This window comes from Gopherus flavomarginatus, chromosome 6 (genome assembly GCF_025201925.1).
Source record: "Gopherus flavomarginatus isolate rGopFla2 chromosome 6, rGopFla2.mat.asm, whole genome shotgun sequence".
Taxonomy (NCBI): domain Eukaryota; kingdom Metazoa; phylum Chordata; order Testudines; family Testudinidae; genus Gopherus; species Gopherus flavomarginatus.
In genome coordinates this window covers 37,719,677-37,744,213 of record NC_066622.1, presented here as the reverse complement: position 1 = coordinate 37,744,213, position 24,537 = coordinate 37,719,677, and the positions used below count along the sequence as shown (strand labels likewise).

Genomic DNA, 24,537 nt, shown 5'->3' with positions numbered 1-24,537 from the left:
TTGGCTCTTCTCCTTGGCCTAAAATGCCCCAATAACTATTAGCATGGTGGTAGGTAAGTGAATAGAGGCAGATTTTGTACAAATTCATTATGGCTTAAATGTAATAATGGAAGTTAAATTTGCAAAAACCTACTGTGAGCTGCAGTTGAACTTGTTTTAGAATAGGGAACAAAACATGTTCTTGTATCAAAGCCTATAGCCAGACAGCATGTATTCTACCTCAGATTTTGAACATTTGTTACATAATCACAGTTTCAGTGATGCGGACTTAGTACAAATAGGCATTTAAAAAAAACAACAAAAACCCCAGACATGTTTCTTGAGCACTGGTCCAAAATTGTCCTATTTCAAATTATTTGAAAGCTTGCTAATTCGTGCCATCTTGCAAAACTGTATACACCAGGGGTAAGAAATGGTGTGCATGGCTTTTTATTTTTGGCCAGAAAAATAAAGTATTAGGGTTTTATTTTTTATTGTAATGGGTAATAGGCAGTTGAGTAGACTTTTTTCTGCCTGTCATCATCTCTGGACTGTATTGTTAGTTTTTTCTTCGGCTTTCCTTTATGTTGATGTTGCATCTGAATGTATTAGGTGTGTGCATGTCAATGTACCACAATACAATATTTAGAGAATGTAAATAGTTATTTTTTTTTAAAGCAGAGGTAAAGAGATAGAGACAAAACTGAAAAAAATGTTTTCACTCAAGATTTGAAAGTAGATGGAAAGGTGGTACGACAGAGCTACAGAAAGTTGAAGCAACTCAGGTATTTTGTAAAGTGTGGTTTTGTACTGACTGACAGGAAAGATTCAGGGTAGGCTGACTTTGTATTTCCACGTGTGCCAAGGAAACAAGATAGGTGACAGTGGTCTGCCCAACTGAGACCCTTGGAGGTCATGAAAAAGAGACAGTCATCAAGGGAAGAGGAGATGATGTGGATGAGCACCTCAGTAGAATTTTTTTTGTTTTAACATTTCCTTCAGCTTCTGGTACCTAAGCTAGAAATGTGTCCTTCCAGTGGATTTCTGTTTGTAATGATTACGTTTTTAAATTGTGCGATAAGAGTATGTGTTCCTTGATAGACCTTTATAGGAATTGCTTTGTCACTTCCGGGGAAAGAAGGGGGAAACACTGGGGAATTAAGGGGATTGGGGCGGGGGAAGAGAAAGTAAGCTGTGTGCAGGAGACCCAGGGATTGAAGAGCACCTCCTCCTGCTGCCACCTTTTTCCTGATCTGGTCTCTGGCGCTGACTAGCAAAAGTAACTCACCAGAGCCTGATGGACCACACTGAAGCTTCTGTTTAAAATATTGACTTTAGATCAGATAATTTTTATTCTGTGTGCTAGATCTCAACAAGATTAATACAATGAATTTAGCTCATTTTTTTTGTCATGTTGAAAATTAATTTAAAAAAAGTCATTTTTGGAATTCAAACATCTTTGCCCACCTCTTGTTGGAAATAAACTACAGCCAGCAGGCCACATCCAGCCCACAGGACCTTACTGCCTGGTCCTGGAGCTCCCAGCCAGGGAGGCTAGCCCCTGGCCCCTCCCCCACAGCCTCAGCTCGCGGTGCCATCAGCCCGACCCCTATCCACACCTCCACCCTCTCACAGGCCCCCCTGGGACTCTCACGCCTATCCAACTGCCCCTGTCCCCTGACTGCCCCCTGGGGCTCCCTGCCCCTCATCCACTGCACCCCCCACCCCCTTACCATGCTGCTCAGAGCACCAGGACTGGCAGCCGCATGTAGTACTCTCTAAGTAGCATGTTCCTACCAGAAGCAATTTAATACACTACACCCGGCCTGCCATACACTTTCGGAACCCCAGTGTGACCCTCAGGCCAAAAAGCTTGCCTGACCCTGAGATATCTGAAGAAGAAAATCTGCCTTGATCCAGCTCTCTGTTTTGATGCTGCTGTTCTTTTTTTAGTTGGTGATGGAGGGCAGCAAAATCAGGCATATAATGGAAACTTAACTGCAACTTGTAACTGTGGAATGCTGCTCTACAAGGCATCCATGTTCTGTATAATACAAGGGGTTTTCAAATTTTGACCCTACATTTCAAAGCAATATCTCTGCTCTGCCTTCCAAAACATTAAGAAAAAAAAATAAATGATTTAAATTAATTTTTTCCTTCTGTTTGCTTTGATAAATCTTACTTTTATACCCTGTGCTTACCACAGTCACTCTTAAGCTAAAGAGAGATTGAAACTCTTGAAGCAGTAGTGAGAAGAAATGATTCAGTGACTTACAGATAGGTCAAATGGGGAAATACAACATAAGTGGTTATTTCCTTTTTCAACGTATTGGAGAGGAGACAGAGCAGGTCAGTCAATATGATAAGCGGGTAGTGAGTGGTCAGGACTGCTGACAGTAAGTGAATGGGCAGAGAGTAGTCTATATAGTTTAGTAAAGCCAGTAGATAGTTTTGCTATCACAGCTGTGTCTGCATGGGCATTTTTCATGAACTCTCCCAGTATTGCACTGTCAATGCAACAGTGGGAGGTGAGGGCACTAGTGTAGTTCAACCATTGGCATTTCTGCCACTGTCCACTGCTTCAGCTCAAAAAAGATTTAGGTAACAGCCACTTGGTGCTGTCTTTGCATTAGCACTCCTGCTATTGCTGTCACTGGTGAAACTGTACTAATGTTAGCCTCATCTACCCACCATTGCACTAAGGCATCTAGAAAACCATTAGACACAGAGATGAAAATTGAATTGCCGACTACTTTGCATTCACTAACTCTGTCTTTAGAGCAGTGTTTCTCGAATGCCACCACATGTGGCCACAAGGGGCTTTTCGTGCAGCCACAGCCTCCTGGGCTGTGACGGGGGGGTTGTGGGGGAAGCAGTGATCCCTCTTCCAGGGCCACAGTGGGGGTTGGACCTTGCCCTGCTTCGGAGACAGAAACACTGGAGGTGTAGGCAGCTGGTGAATTCCCCACTTTCCCTGGGGCTGGTGCTAAGGCTTTGGCCACGGGGCTTCAGGCTCCGTCCAGGTGATAGCAAGCTCTGGTCCCAGGCTCACGACTCATGCCATTGTCCCTGGGCCCCTTGGCCTCCCTGCCCAACTTCCCATCCAGGGCTTAATTTGTCCCAGAGCTTGCTGGAACTGAGTATGTCTGCTGTGAAAAGTGATATTAACAAACACACAAATATCTCTTTTCACAGCAACAGACTTACTACCTAGCAAGATTTAAAAAAAAAAAAAAAGGGGGGGGGAGGGCAACCAAAAAAGCAAAAGAAACAACAACAAAAAGACAAGAACATGCAAAGCACCCTATTTGTGTTTCTATTCTGTTTAGGTCCAGTAAAGACTAGAGACCACTGTACATTATTTTTATAACTGAGTCTGAAAAAACCCTACATAAATAAATTACAATGATTTGGACATGTATGTATATGTGCATATTTATTTTTTCTAAAGTTAATTATTTTAGGAAAAATTGTCAGCAGGGCCACCAGCAAGAGTTGGGGCCGCACTCTGAGGCCACCAAAAAAAATTGTTGCGAGAACCCCTGCTTTAGAGGCCCCTCAAACAAAGAAAAAGAAACTGATGCCTCTTTGAAATTACTATCTTTAAATGAGTTGTCATGACCATACTGTACATTTGTTGGAACTTAGCTGAGAAGCTGAAGAAGGCATGAAGAGAAGCTATATTTGGGTGTGTAGCCAGAAGCAGCCTTCAGCCCAAAAACTATTCAGATGTCTAATCTTCAATGTTTTGGAGCAGGGCTGGGATTGAGAAAAAAGTGTGTTACAGATTGAACCATCCGTGTTACCAACTCCTAGCAGCTAATTTGAGTCTTCAGAGGAAACAATGGTTTTTAAATACTGTATAAAATGGCTCAAATCAACTCCTCCAGTTACCATAACATTAAGTAGGGGTTGTGCTTAATCAGCTGTGCTCCTGTTGTCATCAGCTTACTCAAAGAATATCAATGCTTCAGCTGCAATATAATTCACTTTTTAAGTATGTTCCTTAAATCAAAAATGTAATTTGCTTTTCCCTTGCCAATATCTGTCACATTTGGTGAGTCTTCCCAACTGAAGGAATAGCCTGAAGGGATAGACTTTTTCATCCAATGATGAGCTGCTATAGTTCTACCTGTCATAAGCCAGTGATTATCTAAAGCTTTCTAAAAATCTATCATGAGGTTTGGCATCCAATCTAATAACTAGATTAAAGATTTGCTAATAAAGCAGCCTTCTGTGTGCCAGTCTTCTGACAATGCAGTGTATTTTTGCATAGATCACTCTGTTTTTCAAACAAAAGGAGGAAATTAAGAATGGTACTTACATTTTCTCATGAGCTGTTTGAGTATCATGGTATGCGTTTCCCCTCCTTGTTCTCATAGCACTGTTTGATGAAGTGGACATTGTCAGGAGAGAGTTCTTGTGTTTTGTAACGAAAAATTAAACTAATACATTTTATAGTTTTACGGTCTTGAATATTTAGTACTTTTATATAAATGCTCTATGTATTTAGCAGCAGGCAGCTTATACAGCAAAATCTAACTTTGAATAAATCAAAATTCTTTGCTTTAAAATGAATCTTCCCCATTCTTCGCTTTCGCTTTTTAATCTTGTTCTGTAGGCGCACTTCTCAATGATTTCACTTGTGAAATGTTTGACATGTTGATGTATTAAAGATTGCAACATTACTATCTTGATCTCACACCAACACTTGCAGGGTTTTTTTGCCAATCCATCACCATACAAGTTAAAGCATGTTAAAGTGTTTGAGGAAGTCTGCTTGTATGATCCTGGAGAATATGCACTTTTGAAGAACACTTAGATTGTAAATTAGTACCATTTCTTGTAATTAAGGAAATAATTACTTAAGCAGGGTGCTTTTGCCAAACCAGTTTTTAAATCAAATGTTGGCATTTGCTCTGTGAAATGTTTCAGTTATCAGTATACTGAAATTGAAGTGGGCATTTTTTTCCCTCTAAGGCTGTTAGTTTTTGACAGCAGGGAATCAATTTGTGCAAACCCAGAGGACTGTACTTCATTTTCTTTAGACTCTGGTGATTACAGCAAAATCTGCACAGAGAACCTAAATCCACAAAATCTCCAGAATTCCATTGCTAGCTATGTGCAGCCCTTGTGAAAGTTAATCCAGTTCTAGATCTGAATTAACTTTCAATTTAATACAACAAAGTAGGTTTTGAAGTTATGGGGAGTCGATCTTTGGGTCATGCAAAAAGAGAGGTGCTCAAAGTTTCAGGGGCTTTTTTTTTTTTTTTTACGTAAACTCTATGCTGGCACTTAGCTTAACAATGCTTGCCTGTGCTGTGACAAGGAATTCCTTCACTTACTTGCATTTCAATATGTAGGATAGTCTGGGAGTAGGCCGGTTGTATAATCATTCAGACTAGATGTGGGATGATGTTTATATGCAATTTGGGACTGGTGGATGAGGTGTGGGGCACGAGGTCTCCATTCCCTGCAGAAGCAACTGCTTCAACTTCCATTATTTTAAAACAATTTAGAACATACATAAAGAATCCTCACACTTGGTATCATTTTGGGGAAATAGTATGTCTTGGGAGACAATGCAGGAGGAAGAGAAGGCAACACTTCAGAGATGCCAATATATTACAACAGCCTAGTTCTCCCCCATGCTCTCTGCCTGCCTGTGCAAATACAGGGTTGTTACTACAGAATGATAGTGTATTGAGCCTTGTGGAGAGTGTAAGTGCCGTGACTTAGCTTCAGCCTACCACTTTCTTTTTCCTGATTATTGAAAAAAATTTACTCTTGAGGCTCTGGAAATCTTGTAATTTCATCCAGCCAATCTGAATGGTTTTTTTATCTTGGCTGATGAAAGAATAATCTACTTGACAAGCGTCTTCCAGTATGTATGGATCTGTTCTCTTCTTGTGCAGGAGCTTTAAAGTGTATATCTGGCTTGCATATCAATGAAAGAATAAGCATATTCCCCATGCAAAACAGTGTGTTAAGGTTAAGAATTTAAATACAAACGTGTCAAGAAATTCTCCTACACAAACCTTACTGCTTAGAGCAGTGAGGAATATCCCAATCTTCATTAAATTTCACAATGTTGACAAAGTTTATCCTCAGCTTCTCATCCTTCCCCATCTCCTTCTGCCTGCATTGACATCCTTTGTCCTCTACTTTAGCTGCTTTCCTAAATCCTGATGTCCTCTTTCCTGTTTCAAATTGATTGTGTGAGTTAGTAATTGGTAGCAAAGGGAGGGAAAGTAGCATCGAGATTGAGAGATTCCTAGTAGCTGTGATGTAGAGCAGGGTAGGACTTCACTCTATGTAAGAGTCCTGAATCCTGATCTACTTGTATCTCAGCTGCTTAAGGTTCTTCCTTGCTTTCTGGATTATTACCCCTAAATGACCTCCTAAGCAGCCTTTTTACAATTATCCTATACCTGGGGACCGGTAGGTTTAAGAGTTAATGTAGTGTACGTGATTAAACTGTTTCAGGCACACGCTTTTGGTTTCCCTTTAAATGAACCAGAAATCTCTTTGCTGTTCAAGGTCCATGTTCTTGAAGGCCCTAATCCTCATCTTTTAGCGCAGTGACTCTCAAACTTTTTTACTGGTGACCCCTTTCACGTAGCATGCCCCTGAATGTGACCCCCTTATAAATTAAAACACTTTTAAAATATATTTAACACCATTATAAATGCTGAAAGCAAAGCGAGGTTTGGGGTGGAGTTAGACCACTCACAATAGACCCCCTTAATAACCTCGTGACTCCCTGAGGGGTCCTAACCCCCAGTTTGAGAACCCCTGCCATAGCTCTTGGGGTTGGGATATAAGGCTGCCACTAACGCTCCTTTTTAAGCCTTTTTTTCTTTTTTTAAACCAATGGTGACCCATTGTGCACAACATTCATGGAGAGACCCTGGTCCTGCATGTTTGCAAGCCCTCCCAGATATATGGTAACACAACTGTGAAATATCCTCCTCAAGGCCCCATGGGCTGCGTAGGTAGAACACTGAGAAGTGCTGCTACTACAGGCATGAAAGAAGGCTCTCACAAAATGCCCTATTACATAGTTGAACATACAGCGGTATGTACTGTACAATCTAATGAAAACCAAACCACTTGTTATAATACTTGGTACTGTGTAAGTGTAGTGCTAAGTGCTTAACTGGATTCAAAAAAGGATTAGATACTTATACAGCTAATGAGAACGTGTGGTTAATTTAGATGTGATAAAAAAATGAGAGATGAACACAGGGAGGGATAGCTCAGTGGTTTGAGCATTGGTCTGCTAAATCCAGGGTTGTGAGTTCAATCTTTTAGAGGGCCATTTAGGGATCTGGAGCTAAAATCTGTCTGGGAATTGGTCCTGTTTTGAGCCAGGGGTTGGACTAGATGACCTCTTGAGGTCCCTTCCAACCCTGATATTCTATGATAGCACTCCTGCTTAACTCAACCAATGACATGGGTTAGGAAGGCATTTCATAACTGTATATTGTGGAGTTTCTTGCGCCTTCCTCCAAGCCTATGTTACAATCAACTGTAGGAGATAATATGCTGAACTAGATGGACTGCTGCCCTCATCTTGATCAGAGGCTGTCATAAACAGATAGCTAAGGGTTAATGTCTCTTTCACCTGAAGCACCTGACCAGAGGACCAATCAGGAAACCGGATTTTTTCAACTCTGGGTGGAGGGAATTGTGTGTCTGAGTCTTTTGTCTGCCTGCCTGCTTTCTCTGAGCTTTGGAGAAGTAGTTCTACTTTCTAATTTTCTGTTTCTAAGTGTGTGGACAAAGAGATCAGATAGTAAGTTCTATGGTTTCTTTTCTTTGGTATTTGCATGAATATAAGTGCTGGAGTGCTTTGATTTGTCTTCTTTTTGAATAAGGCTGTTTATTCAATATTCTTTTAAGCAATTGACCCTGTATTATATCATCTAAATACAGAGAGAACATTTGTATGTATTTTTCTTTCTTTTTATATAAAGCTTTCTTTTAAGACCTGTTGGAGTTTTCTTTACTTCAGGGAAATTGAGTCTGTACTCACCAGGGAATTGGTGGGAGGAAGAAATCGGGGAGATCTGTGTGTTGGATTGCTAGCCTGATTTTGCATTCCCTCTGGGGGAATAGGAAAGTACTTTTTGTTTCCAGGATTGGGAACAGAGAGGGGGAGTCTCTCTGTGTAGTTTCACAGAGCTTGTGTCTGTGTATCTCTCCAGGAGCACCTGGAGGGGGGAAGGGAAAAAGGATTATTTCCCTTTGTTGTGAGACTCAAGGGATTTGGGTCTTGGGGTCCCAGGGAAGGTTTTTCAGGGGGACCAGAGTGCCCCAAAACACTCTAATTTTTTGGGTGGTGGCAGCAGGTACCAGGTCCAAGCTGGTAACTAAGCTTGGAGGTTTTCATGCTAACCCCCATATTTTGGACGCTAAGGTCCAAATCTGGGACTAAGGTTATGATATGGTGTAGCAGCGGTTACGGGATAGACAGAATCTAGAAGCCAGTGGAAATATTTTATTTTTCTTTTCTCTGCTAGGGGCTTTTTAGCAGAGAGAAACAGTTTGGTTTTAAAAGGGAACCAAAGGAAATTTTTTTTTTCTGCTCTCTCTGGCAGTTTGTGGCTTGCATGTTAAGTGAGAAGCCATTACCAGACTGTTAAGGGTCTTTTGTCATGCAATAGCCCTCCCATTAGGAGGCAAGTACCAGCACTTATATGCATGCAGATAAAGTGGTTTTTCTGGTTTCCCTTCATTGAACATTAGCTAGAGAGAGAAAGGGAAAAAAGGCACTGTTGCTAGGCAGACTCCAGGAGGCAACAGAGAACCTGCAGTTCAGAAAATAAACACCGGAGGGCACCCCAACACAAGAAAACAGGAACCATGACTTCTAAGGCAAAAATTGAGGCCGAAGAACAAATCAAAGAAGCTGAACACAGGCGACAGATGGAGATGAAAGAAAAGGAAGAAAGCATGAAACTGGCAGCCTTCCAAAGAGAACAGGCAGCCCAAGAGGCAGCACACAAAAGAAAACTAGAAGAAGAAGAGTTGGCCTACCGAAGGAAACAAGCAGAAGAAGAGGCGGCCCACCGCCGAGACATGGAAAAACACCAAAAAGAAATGGAAAAACACCAAAAAGAGAATGAAGAGAAGGAAAAACAGAGAAAACATGAACTGGAGATGGCAAAAGCTGGGTTGCATGTGCCAGCCAACCCTAACAACCCGGCGCCAATTATTGCTCCACAGCACAGGAAATTTCCCACCTACAAGGCAGGTGATGACACCGAGGCCTTCTTGGAAAATTTTGAAAGAGCCTGTCTTGGGTACAACATCCCCGAAGACCAGTACATGGTAGAATTGAGGTCACAGCTCAGTGGACCTTTAGCAGAGGTGGCAGCTGAAATGCCTAAGCTGCAAATGAATGACTATAAACTTTTTCAAACCAAGGCCAGATACCGAATGGGGATAACCCCAGATCATGCCCGTCGGCGCTTCAGAACCCAAAAGTGGAAACCCGAGGTGTCATTTCCCAAACACGCCTACTACATTGCAAAAAACTATGAGGCCTGGATAACAGGAAACAACATTCAAACCTTGGAAGAATTAAACCTCCTCATACAAATGGAGCAGTTCTTGGATGGTGTTCCTGAAGACATCACACGGTACATACAAGATGGAAATCCCAAAGATATCGCTGAGGCGGGGGAGATTGGAGCCAAATGGATGGAACTGGCAGAAAGCAAGAAAGCTACTGTCAAGGGGAACGATTACCCCAGGGGGCACACAGACCATAAACCCTACAACCGAGGACAGCCAAAGACCCCACATACCACCCAAGTAAAGCCACAGATACCCTACCCTTCAACCTCACCAGTCTCCAGTAACTCACCTCGGCCCAGTGACCCATCAGATGGAAGATGCTTTAAGTGTAATGAACTGGGACATATCAAGGCCAACTGTCCCAAGAACACCATGCGAGTGCAATTCATTACACCACCATCACACCAAAGATCCCCAGGCCCGGATGCCTCTCAAATACCCTTGGAGCGAAGGGAAAATTTGAGAGTGGGCGGAAAGAAGGTTACTGCGTGGAGAGACACGGGGGCACAAGTGTCAGCTATCCACCAATCCTTCGTTGACCCCAAATTCATCAACCCAAAGGCCAAAGTTACAATTTACCCCTTCATGTCACAAGCTGTAGACTTGCCTACAGCTCAACTGCCTGTCCAGTACAAAGGCTGGTCAGGAATGTGGACTTTTGCAGTCTATGACAATTATCCTATCCCCATGCTACTGGGGGAAGACTTGGCCAACCAGGTGAGGCGGGCCAAGAGAGTGGGAATGGTTACACGTAGCCAAACCAGGCAAGCTTCCAGACCCATTCCTGTTCCTGAGCCGTCCACAGAGGCCCCGTCTGTGTTACCAGAGACCCAGACAGAGGTAGTGGACCCGGATTCCATGCCAACCACTGAAACAGCCACAGCACCTCCAGTCCCAGGCCCGGAACTGGAACAGCAACCAGCACCAGCAAGTGCAACCCCATCTTCAAACTCAACGCCAGAGGGCGCCAGCGAGCCAAAACTGGCAGAAGCAACAGACAGCCATACCCAAAAGGCTCAGCCAGAGCCTGAAATACCCTCAGGTGCACCAGCGGAGAGCGGTTTCACCAGCAACGGAAACAACCCCATCACCTACATCGCTTCCAGAGGGACCAAGCCCAAGTCCACAGTCTGAGGAAGAACTGGTGACCCCAGCCTCAAGGGAACAGTTCCAGACTGAGCAGGAAGCAGATGACAGCCTTCAGAAAGCGTGGGCGGCGGCATGGAGCACCCCACCGCCTCTCAGCTCTTCTAATCGATCCCGGTTTGTTATAGACCAAGGACTTTTATACAAGGAAATTCTTTCTGGTGGACACCGGGAAGAATGGCAGCCGCAAAAACAGTTGGTGGTTCCAACTAAGTACCGGGGGAAGCTCTTAAGCTTAGCCCATGATCATCCCAGTGGGCATGCTGGGGTGAACAGAACCAAGGACCGGTTGGGGAAGTCCTTCCACTGGGAGGGGATGGGCAAGGACGTTGCCAAGTATGTCCGGTCTTGTGAGGTATGCCAAAGAGTGGGTAAGCCTCAAGACCAGGTCAAGGCCCCTCTCCAGCCACTCCCCATAATTGAGGTCCCATTTCAGCGAGTAGCTGTGGATATTCTGGGCCCTTTCCCAAAAAAGACGCCCAGAGGAAAGCAGTACGTACTGACTTTAGTGGACTTTGCTACCCGATGGCCGGAAGCAGTAGCTCTAGGCAACACCAGGGCTAACACTGTGTGCCTGGCCTTAACAGACATCTTTGCCAGGGTAGGTTGGCCCTCCGACATCCTTACAGATTCAGGGTCTAATTTCCTGGCAGGGACCATGGAAAAACTGTGGGAAACTCATGGGGTGAATCACTTGGTTGCCACCCCGTACCACCATCAAACCAATGGCCTGGTGGAACGGTTCAATGGAACTTTGGGGGCCATGATACGAAAATTCATCAACGAATTCTCCAATAATTGGGACCTAGTGTTGCAGCAGTTGCTGTTTGCCTACAGGGCTGTACCACATCCCAGTTTAGGGTTTTCACCATTTGAACTTGTGTATGGTCACGAGGTTAAGGGACCATTACAGTTGGTGAAGCAGCAATGGGAGGGGTTTACGCCTTCTCCAGGAACTAACATTCTGGACTTTGTAAGCAACCTACAAAGCACCCTCCGACACTCTTTAGCCCTTGCTAGAGAGAACCTAAAGGATGCTCAAGAAGAGCAAAAGGCCTGGTATGACAGACATGCCAGAGAACGTTCCTTCAAGGTAGGAGACCAGGTTATGGTCTTGAAGGCGCAACAGGCCCATAAGATGGAAGCATCATGGGAAGGGCCCTTCACGGTCCAAGAGCGCCTGGGAGCTGTAAACTACCTCATAGCATTTCCCAATTCCTCACAAAAGCCTAAAGTGTACCATGTTAATTCTCTCAAGCCTTTCTATTCCACAGACTTACAGGTTTGTCAGTTTACAGTCCAGGGAGATGATGCTGAGTGGCCTGACGGTGTCTACTACGACGGGAAAAAAAACGGTGGCGTGGAAGAGGTGAACCTCTCAACCACCCTGGAACGTCTGCAGCGGCAACAAATCAAGGAGCTGTGCACTAGCTTCGCCCCATTGTTCTCAGCCACCCCAGGACGGACTGAACGGGCATACCACTCCATTGATACAGGTAATGCTCACCCAATCAGAACCCCACCCTACCGAGTGTCTCCTCATGCCCAAGCTGCTATAGAATGGGAGATCCAGAACATGCTACAGATGGGTATAATCTGCCCATCTACCAGTGCATGGGCATCTCCAGTGGTTCTGGTACCCAAACCAGATGGGGAAATACGCTTTTGCGTGGACTACCGTAAGCTAAATGCGGTAACTCGTCCGGACAACTACCCAATGCCACGCACCGATGAGCTATTGGAAAAGTTGGGACGTGCCCAGTTCATCTCTACAATAGACTTAACCAAGGGGTACTGGCAAGTACCGCTAGATGAACCTGCCAAGGAGAGGTCAGCATTCGTCACCCATGCGGGGGTGTATGAATTCAATGTCCTTCCTTTCGGCCTTCGAAATGCACCCGCCACCTTCCAGAGGCTGGTAGATGGTCTACTAGCGGGACTGGGAGAATTTGCAGTTGCCTACCTCGATGATGTGGCCATTTTTTCAGACTCCTGGCCCGAACACCTACTACACCTGGAAAAGGTCTTTGAGTGCATCAGGCAGGCAGGACTAACTGTTAAGGCCAAAAAGTGTCAAATAGGCCAAAACAGAGTGACTTACCTGGGGCACCAGGTGGGTCGAGGAACCATAAACCCCCTACAGGCCAAGGTGGATGCTATCCAAAAGTGGCCTGTCCCACGGTCCAAGAAGCAGGTCCAATCCTTCTTAGGCTTGGCCGGATACTACAGGCGATTTGTACCACACTACAGCCAAATCGCTGCCCCATTGACCGACCTGACCAAAAAGACCCAGCCAAATGCCGTTAAGTGGACTGATGAGTGTCAAAAGGCCTTTACCCAGCTTAAGGCGACGCTCATGTCTGACCCTGTGCTCAGGGCCCCGGACTTTGACAAGCCATTCCTAGTAACCACGGATGCATCTGAGCGTGGTATAGGAGCAGTGCTCATGCAGGAAGCAACAGATCACAACTTCCATCCTGTCATGTTTCTCAGCAAGAAACTGTCTGAGAGGGAAAGTCACTGGTCAGTCAGTGAAAAGGAATGCTATGCCATTGTGTACGCCCTGGAAAAGCTACGCCCATATGTTTGGGGACGGCGGTTCCAACTACAAACTGACCATGCTGCACTAAAGTGGCTTCATACTGCCAAGGGGAACAACAAGAAACTTCTTCGTTGGAGTTTAGCTCTCCAAGATTTTGATTTTGAAATTCAACACATCACAGGAGTTTCTAACAAAGTTGCTGATGCACTCTCCCGTGAGAGTTTCCCAGAATTCAGTAGTTAAAAAGTGTTCTTAAAATGTAGAAGTCTGTTAGTTATATACTTAGGAGTATATGTAAAGGTGTATGTGTTGTATTAACCTGTTTATTTTCAAGTTCTAGAAGGAAATCGCCGCCAGTGAGCTTCCCCACTGTCTGCAATTTGGGGGGCGTGTCATAAACAGATAGCTAAGGGTTAATGTCTCTTTCACCTGAAGCACCTGACCAGAGGACCAATCAGGAAACTGGATTTTTTCAACTCTGGGTGGAGGGAATTGTGTGTCTGAGTCTTTTGTCTGCCTGCCTGCTTTCTCTGAGCTTTGGAGAAGTAGTTCTACTTTCTAATTTTCTGTTTCTAAGTGTAAGGACAAAGAGATCAGATAGTAAGTTCTATGGTTTCTTTTCTTTGGTATTTGCATGAATATAAGTGCTGGAGTGCTTTGATTTGTCTTCTTTTTGAATAAGGCTGTTTATTCAATATTCTTTTAAGCAATTGACCCTGTATTATATCATCTAAATACAGAGAGAACATTTGTATGTATTTTTCTTTCTTTTTATATAAAGCTTTCTTTTAAGACCTGTTGGAGTTTTCTTTACTTCAGGGAAATTGAGTCTGTACTCACCAGGGAATTGGTGGGAGGAAGAAATCGGGGAGATCTGTGTGTTGGATTGCTAGCCTGATTTTGCATTCCCTCTGGGGGAATAGGAAAGTACTTTTTGTTTCCAGGATTGGGAACAGAGAGGGGGAGTCTCTCTGTGTAGTTTCACAGAGCTTGTGTCTGTGTATCTCTCCAGGAGCACCTGGAGGGGGGAAGGGAAAAAGGATTATTTCCCTTTGTTGTGAGACTCAAGGGATTTGGGTCTTGGGGTCCCAGGGAAGGTTTTTCAGGGGGACCAGAGTGCCCCAAAACACTCTAATTTTTTGGGTGGTGGCAGCAGGTACCAGGTCCAAGCTGGTAACTAAGCTTGGAGGTTTTCATGCTAACCCCCATATTTTGGACGCTAAGGTCCAAATCTGGGACTAAGGTTATGATAGAGGCCAATTCCAGATGCTCAGAGGAAGGTGAAGGAAATCCATAATTTCTAAGAGGAAAGGCAACAGTATATATAGACCAGGAGGGTCCACAGGCAGGCTAGTTTTCTCTCCATCTGTGGGAGTTGACCTCACCCGTCCACCTTTGCGTGTGTCTCAGGTTTTGACTCCTGATCCAGGATCAGCCCACCACCAGTTAGGGAGTGGGTGCTGTTATGCGTCAACTTTAAAGTCACTGGCTTCCAGCTTTCTTCAGAAAGCAACGCAGTTCTTCCTTCCCCTGTTGGAGAATGTACAGGTTTTTAGGACTTGAAGGAAACTGCTGTATCATACCTTTGAAGTACTTACTAGACTTCTTTTAGTCAAAGATAACTGATCTAGCATGGGACTCCTGACTGCATGGGTAGGTCTGTGAACATTTCTCTCCATGCTGTTTGCAGAGGATCAGACAACGTTCAAGGTGCTCTGTGCAACTGAAGTGGATAGAATGGAATTTGGTTGCTCTCTTGCTTACAGTGTCTCTCAGCGATTCATCTATTGTAATGTCCCTCTGGGAAACCCCCATAACCTTTTGTTGCTCTGCCACACTTAACCAGTCAAGCTCTGCAGTCGCCGATAGCTCGTTAGGAAATGGATGACCACTTCATCTTCTGTGGACCCCTTCCTGTGCTTCTGCTGCAGAAAGAAAAGGGCTTTCTCCTCAGAGGGATGCCATAGACTTTAAGCAGAAAAAGGAATATGCCTCTGGCTCAGGATATCTGTCCCTCTCATAAGATCTGGAGTCTCTTATCTCTTATGACTTTATCACTTTGGAGTTGAAACACCCCTAGAGGTTTGCCAAGAAGAAATGCTTTGGCAGAGGAAGTCCTCTCATTTCTGTCATTCTGAATGTCCTCAGCCAGGAATGGGAGTATTAATTGTGGTGGAATTTGGAAGCAGTTATCCTGTTCCATCATCAGAGGATAAACAATAGTATCTTTATTAGTAATGCGTAGGAGTCCTAGTCATGGGTGATGCTCCCATTGTGCTAGGCACATTACAAAAACATATCAGTACTCCTGAGGGAATTCTGTGCCAAAAAATAAAAAACTCTGCGCACAATATTTTAAAATTCTCAATATTTTATTTGTCAAAATTGTCACAATATAGTCACACCAATTTCAATTATTTTGGTAATTTATTTCAAAAGACCTATCAGCAGTATGTCTGCAACAGTACAGACCAAAAAAAAGATTCAGGATATGTTTTTTGACAAATAGATTCCTTGTTAGGCTTATTAATACAGAACTTTGAGTAATTCATTTAAACTACAATACCGAAACACATTTCCCTCATCCCTCAGAAGCAGTGCACAGGCTTGGAGGAGTCAGGGTAACGAAGGAGCTGAGGTAGAGGGAAAGAGCCTAGAAGCGAACCTGGAGAGTTGTTGGGTGTAGGTGGCAGAAGTATGGAATAAGATTTTTCTGAGGGATGGGAGAGGGAGTGTTAGGGAGTTGGGGAGCCTGCATGCTGACCCTGAGCCTCTCCCATTCAGTCAGGCATCTCTGCCCCTGTTCGCATGTGGTCCTTCAACACTCTTCCCGTTCAACTCCTGGCTCAGTGGTGTCCCCCCATTAGCTCCTGAGCCTGTGCTCCAGTCTGTCCCCCTTGTTACCCTTCTGCATGGGTGGCAAGTTTGTAGAAATTTTGGTGGTGCCCAGAATCCGCCCCCCCAAACTCCGCCCCGACCTGCCTAAGGCTCTGGGAGGGGTTTGGGGCTGGGATCCTGGGCTGGAGATTAGGGTGCAGAAGGGGTGCAGGCTTTGGGATGGAGTTTGGGTGCAGGCTCTGGGCTGGTGGTGGGGGTGTAGGCTCTGGGAGGGAGTTTGGGGGTGGGAAGGGGGGTGTGGGAAGGGGGAGGTAGTGCATGCTCTGGGAGGGGAGTTTGGGGATAGGAGGGAGTGCAGGGGTGAGGACTGTGGGGCTGAGAATGAGGGGTTCATGATGCGGGGGGGCCTCAGGGCTGGGGCAGAGGATTAGGGTGCGGGGGGATGAGGGTTTGGGCTGAGGATGAGGGATTCATGCTGCAGGGGGCTCACGGCTGGGGCAGAGGATTAGGGTGCAGGGGGAAGAGGGCTCTGGCTGGGGATGAGGGGTTTGGGGTGTTGGAGATGTTCAGGGCTAGGGCAGAAGGGCAGGGTAAGGACAGCCTGCCTTGCCATTAGTGAATGGTGGGTGCTGGGAGCCGCTCTACTTTGGCAGCAGAAGCAGGCAGGGGAGAGGCGCCGCGCTGCTTTCTGTCAGGCAGGGATGCGGTGGGGCGGAGACCTGCGGAGGCTGGGGCCTGATCCAGGCAGGGCCGGGGGAGAGACTCCAAATATTGCTGGAGCAGGGCCCCCAGCCCTGAATATTCCTAGTGTTCGAGCACTGCAAACATATATAACCTGCCACCTATGCCCTTCTGAACTCCAGTTCATAACCCCCTAGCAGCCCCATGTGCCCCACTCTGTCTTGACCTGGCTTGGGGGCAGGGTGCTGTGATGAATGCATTCAGCTGCTAGCTGTTCTGGTGCCACAGCAGCCTCTGGTGGGTGAAAGGCAGAACTGCAGCACTTCTCAGGCAAAATGTATTTTCTGTGTTGGGGGAAAAATCTGCACCGGACATGAATTCTGCACGTGTGCAGTGGTGCAGAATTCCCCCAGGAATAATAACAGAGAGACAGTCCTTGCCCCAGAAACATTCTGTTCCCATCCTGCATCTGTTTGTCCTTTCACACACCATTTTTTTTTCTGTTCTTGCCACAGACACCATCAGCTTTTCTCCCTTTCAGTTCTCAGAGGGTGGAACCTGAACCCAAAAGTCTTCTGGATGCACTATCCCCTGAATCCCATGATGCTTGGTTTAGAATTCTCACTTCTGCTTCTTGATGTTCACCTTTTAAGAGTAATGGGTGTGGGTGCATTCACTTGAGATGGGGTGAAAGAGCTATGATATACTCTCTTTGTTTCTCCTTCATTTACTAGATTCTGAAAACCAATATTGCATCGCTGCAGTCCTTTCAGCTGGTAGATATGCGATATTGACGATGATCGAGGCAGATGAATTTTTTTAAGTAACTTGTTCGTGGTTCTATGCCAGGTGCTATTAAACATGCTTGAAACTTATTAGTGTCTGCATTCTTTGTCTAATAGAATGAAATGGATTCTTTACACCACAGCTAGTCATGTAATTAAGTCTTCTGGAATCCAAGTCAGAGTCTTATTCAATGAATCTCTCAACAGTGATGTTAAAGGATGATGTGTAGATGATTTTGGGACTTCCTTGTACCTGTGCCTAGCCACTAATCCATTAAGAGAAGATCTGCTGGTTGACCTAAATTCTTGTTTTCGTAAATTACTTGACAGCTGTCTCCCCTCCAAAAGAGTAAAATTGGCTTTAAGGAGCTAGGGTGCATATTGAGATGAAGCAAAGGTTTCATAATTAGTCTTACATAACTGAAAAAATATAGCACATAACTGAAAGGATTCTAACGCGTTAGCCTTCAGTATTTAGATTGCCAGACATCAGCAATACATTCACCAGAAAAGATAAATAACAGTCTGTTAAGAAATACATCATTTTTTATCAAACTACAGTATATTAGTTTAGTAAGGCTTGATGACTTCTTAAAAATGCATGCAACTGTGTTCACTCAAGCTGCTCCTAGCCATTCACGCTAACACCTGAAGCCATTTTCTTTTTAGATCAAGGAATTATGTACTGAAATGTGTATCAAATACAACAAATGCAGAATTCATGTCAAGAACAGCACTGCAATGTGCTATGACAATATTAGTTCAAGAATTTAACATTCCCATTTAAAAAGATGACAGTATGAGAATCATAAAGTTTTGTAATAGCATCTCCTCAACAGATGTGGTAATCTAGGGGAGCATTTCCCAAATTGTGCGTCAGAAGCCCAAGGGAAGAGGGCATGGTATTGTAGAGAATGTCTCTGGATGGAGAAATATGAATTCTTAGCGCCAAGAAAATTTTTTGACTTTTTTTTTTAAAACAATAAACAGCTCATGCTTAGTTAAATACAGTTCACAAAAGAAGAAAAACCCAAACCAAAACCCACCCTATGTTAAAAGAACTTTTTTTTTTTAAAGTCAGACTCTCAAAAGTTAGAAAATGCCTTCTTGTGTATGCATTTTGATTGTCTTGTAATGACATTGTAAACTCCTGCCTCATTCCATGCAGAGGATGGACAGTGCTCACTTAAAGAGCAGGTATTCAGTATTTTGAACAATCTTAATTGTTCAGTGTGTGGCCCTATACCTTATTCTCTGTACGATATTCACACTTTTTGGTTTATCTTCTCATGGGCTTTTCTGTGCTGCTTATCACTACAGTACCTGAGTGCTTCACAAATGTGAATGATTTATTTTCACAACACCCATGTGAGAGGAAGGGTGCATGTGGTATTATCCCCATTTTACATATGGAGAACTGAAGCACAGAGATGAATGTAAAAAGCTTCCACTAATTTTATTTGCTCAATTTTCAGATGCCTAGGACCTGATTTTTCAGTACTTGGCATTATATAGTATTTCATATATTCAGAACACAGCTCCTGTTAACTTCAGCTGTGAGTGTTCATCACTTCTGCAGATCAGACCCCAGGTATCAAGCTTGGGCATCCGAAAAAATGAGGCCTACCATTAGTGACCCCCTGTGGAAAAATTTGGTTTATGTGACTTGACTTGGAGAACTGGATTCTAGACCTGCCTCTGCTATAGAACATTTAGCTGCCTTAACCATGAGACCATCCTTTCTTTTCCTACAATCCCCTGCCTCATTCACTACGTATCTTCCAATTTCTACAACAGATAAGGAAAGGATCCTACAGATAACAGCCTCCTTTGCTACACAGCTGTGTTCATTCCCTATCCAATAGTATGATAGTCTTTAATTATATGATCATAATGCACTAGAAGGAGATGAGATACACACTTAGTCATGGATTACACACAGATTTACTGACAGCAGAGGAATCTAGAGACTCAGGAATATTTGTTTCAGGCCTAATCTACTCTTTCCCCTTCCCTCTAGTCTGGGTTCTTTTCCCTTTGCATTTGAATCAGATGCTTTCTGGTGCTAGCAGGGAGAAGGTAGTGTCAGTGAGAGCACAGGATGAGACTGTCTCTGTGCTCTCAGTTCCAGTGCCCAGCTCCAAGTAGCCATTTCAGAGGAAGTCTGGCTTTATCCCTGAGCTGGAGGGAGTGTGCACCATCACTCCGTAGGGATGATGGATGTGTAATCTGCTCATACACAGGAGCTATGAGGGGCTGGAGCATGCTCAGGGAGGATACTTTTTCAGATTTTAGCTGCTAAAATCTGAGCATGTGTGAACTGCAGTTTTTCAAAAGCTTGTAACTTGGCCAAATTTGGATACCTTTTTAAAGGGACAGCGAAAGGCTCATCCCTGATACAATGACCACCCCCTGCCAAATTTCAGGTCCTTACTCGAAAGCAGGGAGGTGCTAGACTTGTTCAAAGAGAAAGTCTTCAGAATTTTTTTAATATGGACAAAACATATTTTTCTCCAGCCTCCTTCTTGGAATGGGTGAAATTTTCCAAAAGCTTCTGTCTGAAGCAGACACCCAGCATGGGAAACTTCAGCCCAAATGGTTAAAGGCTGGCGCAGTTATTAGCAATGGAAAACAGGGTCTTGTAATAGGAAATGTTGGGCAACCTTGATAGGCTGCACTATTAGTTCCACCTGTAATACGATATTTCTTGCATTCAGGAAGGTGAGTACTTGCTGGAGTGCAGTGTGAGAAAGAGGAGCCCTACTTGTTAAGCTATATAGTTCAGTGGTTCTCAAACTGGGTCAGGACCCCAAAGTGGGTCTGGACCATGTTTTAATGGGGTTGCAAGGGCTGGCTTAGACTTCCTGGGGCCAAAGCTGGAGCCGGTGTCTTCAGCCCTGGGTGATGGGGCTTAGGTTACAAGTCCCCTTGACTGGGGCTGAAGCCGTTGGGCTTCGGTTTTGGCCCTCTCACCCAGGTGGTGAGGCTCAGGCTTTGGTCCCCCTCTCCTGGGGCCATGTAGTAATTTTTGTTGTCAGAAGGGGGTTGCGGTGCAATGAAGTTTGAGAACCGCTGCTACAGTTGAATGTGCCTGGAAACAGGGTGATGTGAACATCACAAGGGAAAACTTAATATCTAAGTGTTATGTAAAAAGAACACTCTGCTGCAGTTGCAGTCACAGCCCACCCACCATGATAGCCATATTTGCTTTGTATTATGTTTATTTTGTTGGTAATGGAAAGCACCAGTCTTCTCATTAGACGCATGCACAAAATACTGATAAATATTCAGAGCAGGGAAAAAACTCAACTTACACCACTCTACAGAGATCATATCTCTCTCTGGCACAAAAAAACTAACTGACTCTGGAGTGTGTTCTTTACATCATCTTGTGCCAGTTTTGCTGAATTTAGGCCAATGTTCTGAAATATTTTGAAACTTGTTCTCATTTGTAAGAATCTGTAGGGAGGTCACAATTATTTGGGCACTAAAAAAGGGCTTGAGATAGGGAAAAAAATTTGCACTGGTAAGTTTGGCAGTTGTGCTCCCATAACCATAAGAAATGTTGCAGTGTCTGGTTTTATGTGTGTGGCACCTGGTGCATGGGAGGAGGTGACCCATTCACAGAACTCCAGGTGGTCATACAGCCTTTCTTGGTTTGTATTTAAGCTTTATTGAATGTGTGCAGTGATGGAAATAATTACATATTTTTTCTTGTTACAGCCCAACATACCTACCTTTGGCTTCCTCTTCGACATTGACGGGGTAGTGGTACGAGGAAAGACTCCAATTCCTGCTGCAAAAAAAGCCTTTCAAAAGCTAGTTAATTCTCAGGGACAATTCTTGGTGCCAGTAGTATTTGTGACCAATGCAGGAAACTGCCTTCGCCAGAAGAAAGCTGATCAGTTGTCTCATATTTTGGGAGTGCCGGTGAGTAATGTAAACTTATTTTAAAGGTTTCAGAATTTTGTTAGAGGGAATGTAATGAGGGGAGGATCTTGCATTAAATGCGTTTCAGCTGTTCAGTTAACAATCTTCTGGTTTTCTTTTTGAATAAGAGAAAATCAAGTATTTGTAAAGCCCTTTGAAATCTTTGGTTGGAAGGAACTCTAGAAGTACAAAGTGTTGTTATTATTATTAACTACTACTAATGGTATTTCTCAATATCAAAGGGTACATTAGTATTTTGGTAGTAATTATCTGCCTAAGAGTTCCACACTAGTAGCTCTATTTCCTGCTGGCATGAAATTCTGCTAATGCAAACTAATCTCCTGCAATGACATCATCATCCAAGATGATAACTTGCTCCTAACTCCTGCCTCCCTCTTGTACATGAAACACTTCTGTCCTGGTATATGACATAGGGAGGACTGGGTACTGCTGCTCATGGGGTTAAAGTGCTTGTCATGAGTCAAGGGCTGGGTGTTTGAATCCTGCTAAGATAAATGTTTAAAGTTTAGAACAAGATTTTTTTCACTCTGTAGTGATCCTCATTTCAACAGGTGTCATGGGCAATATATATCTACGTATAAAATAATATCTGAAAATATTAAGGTGTTAAAATGACCTGAAGTATCATCATAATCCTTAGAATTCACAGTCTTCAAAACCCTGTTACAAACATTGATTTATTGTAACAACCTTCTGCAGAGTAATGGATTATTATCCCAATTTTTCAGATCATATAGTCGTTAGAGAAAAATTCACTTACTCAAGGACTGGATATTGATACTAAGACAGAGAGGGGTGTGGTGACGTAGCATGGCCCACACAGCAATCTGGTGACAGATCCAGGGTTAGAAATAAGGCATTTCTGAGTCCGGAGATTCCATGTTCAGTCTATTAATGGTATCTCAATTTGATGATTTGTGCCAATGCTGAATACAGGAATTCTGTAAGCTAAAATGGAGGCTTGCTGTGTTTATTTGTAAGTTAAGACTCAGAATGCTTTTTCTGCCATGTATCATGTAAAGTATTCTGGCTAGGAAATTTGGGAAGCAATTGAATGATGATTGTGACAGAGGTAGGGGGGCATACTTTCTGTAGTGACTTTTGGTTAACAAACTGAAATACAGTTTGCATCATTATAGATTAAATCTAGCAAAGACAAAGATGATTTGAAAGCAATACCAAATTCGTATTTTATCCCAAACAGATTTCACAAGACCAAGTTGTGATGTCTCATAGTCCTTTACGGATGTTCAAATGTTACCATGACAAATGCGTTCTGGTGTCTGGGCAAGGACCACTTCTTGACATTGCCAAATAGTATCCTTTTGAAAAGGAAGTTTTCTACTTTTAAGTACTTTCATTCAGCCAGTTCAGATTATCATGTAGAACAGGTAAAGGCCATCCGTCACTTGAGCAAAAGTACATGGTGTATTTTAGAGGGTGAGGGAATCCTAACACAGTGTTCACCCTCTACACTGAAAAGTATAATACTCTCCAATTTTTTTCACTTACTATTATCAGGGGCTTCTCTAGGCACCAGCAAAACAAGCAGGTGCTTGGGGCGGCAAATTGCCAGGGGCGGCATAATGTTGGGGCCCCAGCTCCAACCTGAGGCAGTGTCCTGGATTGGATCCTGACCACCCTGTTGTTCTCTGATCGGGTGCTGCCAGGGCTGTGCGGCGGGGCAGGGGGAGCCGGCTCAGTGGGGAGCGTGTCCCTGCCGCACTCCCACGGGTAGCTGCCAGCCCCCCTCAGGCAGGAGATAGTAGCGTGGCCCTGCCCTGGTCGCGGAGTGCAGGGGGTGGCGGCGGAACATGGCGGCCCAGTAGGCCACTCCTCCAGCACTGGCTGCGGGCTTCTCCTTGGCTTGTCCCCCGCCGCCTCCTCCTCCTGCCTAGTGAGAGGAGTGGCAGCCCAGGCTGAGCCGAACTTGTGCTGCTGCGCAGGCTGAGCCCACGGTGGGCTCGCGGGGGTCCTGCAGAGTGGGAGGCCCAGGCACACTGTCCTGCAATCACCAGCTGCTCTTCCCCGGGCCCTGGCAGCCAAACCCCACAGCCACCCCAGAGCCACCTCAGAGCCTCCTCCCCTCCCCGCGCTGCATAGCAAGACATGACACCGTGGGCAGGGCTGCTACAGCCATTTCAGACTGGAATTGGCACTGAGGGAGCGGAAGTGATTGTGCCCTGGCTGGAGAGACCGGGCAGCCCCCTCCCCATCCCCACAATGCCCGCTGCTTGCTCCTGCTCGCAAGGAGCTGCGATGCCCAGCTCCGGAGGGCAGCACCAAGTCCCCAGGCGTGCTTGCTGGGAAGGAGAGACAGGAGGCAGAGCTGTTCGGTGTCTCCCACGCAGCTCCAGGCCCCTCTGGCTACTCGGCAGCAACAGCCAGGCTGGGTAGCCCGCCAGCAGTGTGACTTGGTCCAACCCGCACAGACCACATGAGCCCTAGGGTTGGCGCTGACATCCTGCCTATGCCAAGGTCTCCGGCGCAGGGGCAGCCCTAGCTCTGCCCAGGCAGACAGAGCCCAGCTCGGTCCATGGTCGGCCCAGTAGTAAATGAGCACACTAGTAGGCAATTGTTTTATTTCACTAACTACAAATTGTCTTTCATTTTTTAAAAATTTTAAACAGTCAAAACCAAACCAAAACAAAAAAATTGCAAAATGCAAACGTGTAAAAGCCAAAAAAAGGGATTGGGGGAGGGGAATATTTTTGTTTGGGGCGGCAAAAAAACCTAGAGCCAGCCCTGCCTATTATATATGTTTTAGGCCAGGATGATGACATATTCCCTAAACTTAAATGAAAGCGACAAATCACAGCTTAAGGATTTTTACTGCTTCAGGGATGAGTCTTGAGATGCCATAATGCTATTTAACAGATGATGTAATATGTCTAAACCCAGTTTATAAAGCCTCTATATAAAGAGCCTAACAAATTTACTGGGCCACTTGTCTCAGGTTATACCAGTTCATGGATGAAATTGTTTTTGTTAACTTGCATATTTTTATTAAAAAAGCAGAAATACAGGGCT

At 44.6% G+C, this 24,537-nt stretch overlaps 1 protein-coding gene across 1 annotated transcript in view; it reads left to right on the top strand.

The window, feature by feature from the left end:
- LOC127053319 (haloacid dehalogenase-like hydrolase domain-containing 5) overlaps positions 1–24,537 on the top strand; it is a 45,679-nt gene that overhangs the window by 2,628 nt on the left and 18,514 nt on the right. Inside the window, exons 2-3 of the mRNA XM_050957855.1 lie at positions 21,280–21,486; positions 22,712–22,824. Of these exons, the coding sequence (XP_050813812.1) occupies positions 21,280–21,486; positions 22,712–22,824 (320 nt within the window). The remainder of the gene's footprint in view (positions 1–21,279; positions 21,487–22,711; positions 22,825–24,537) is intronic.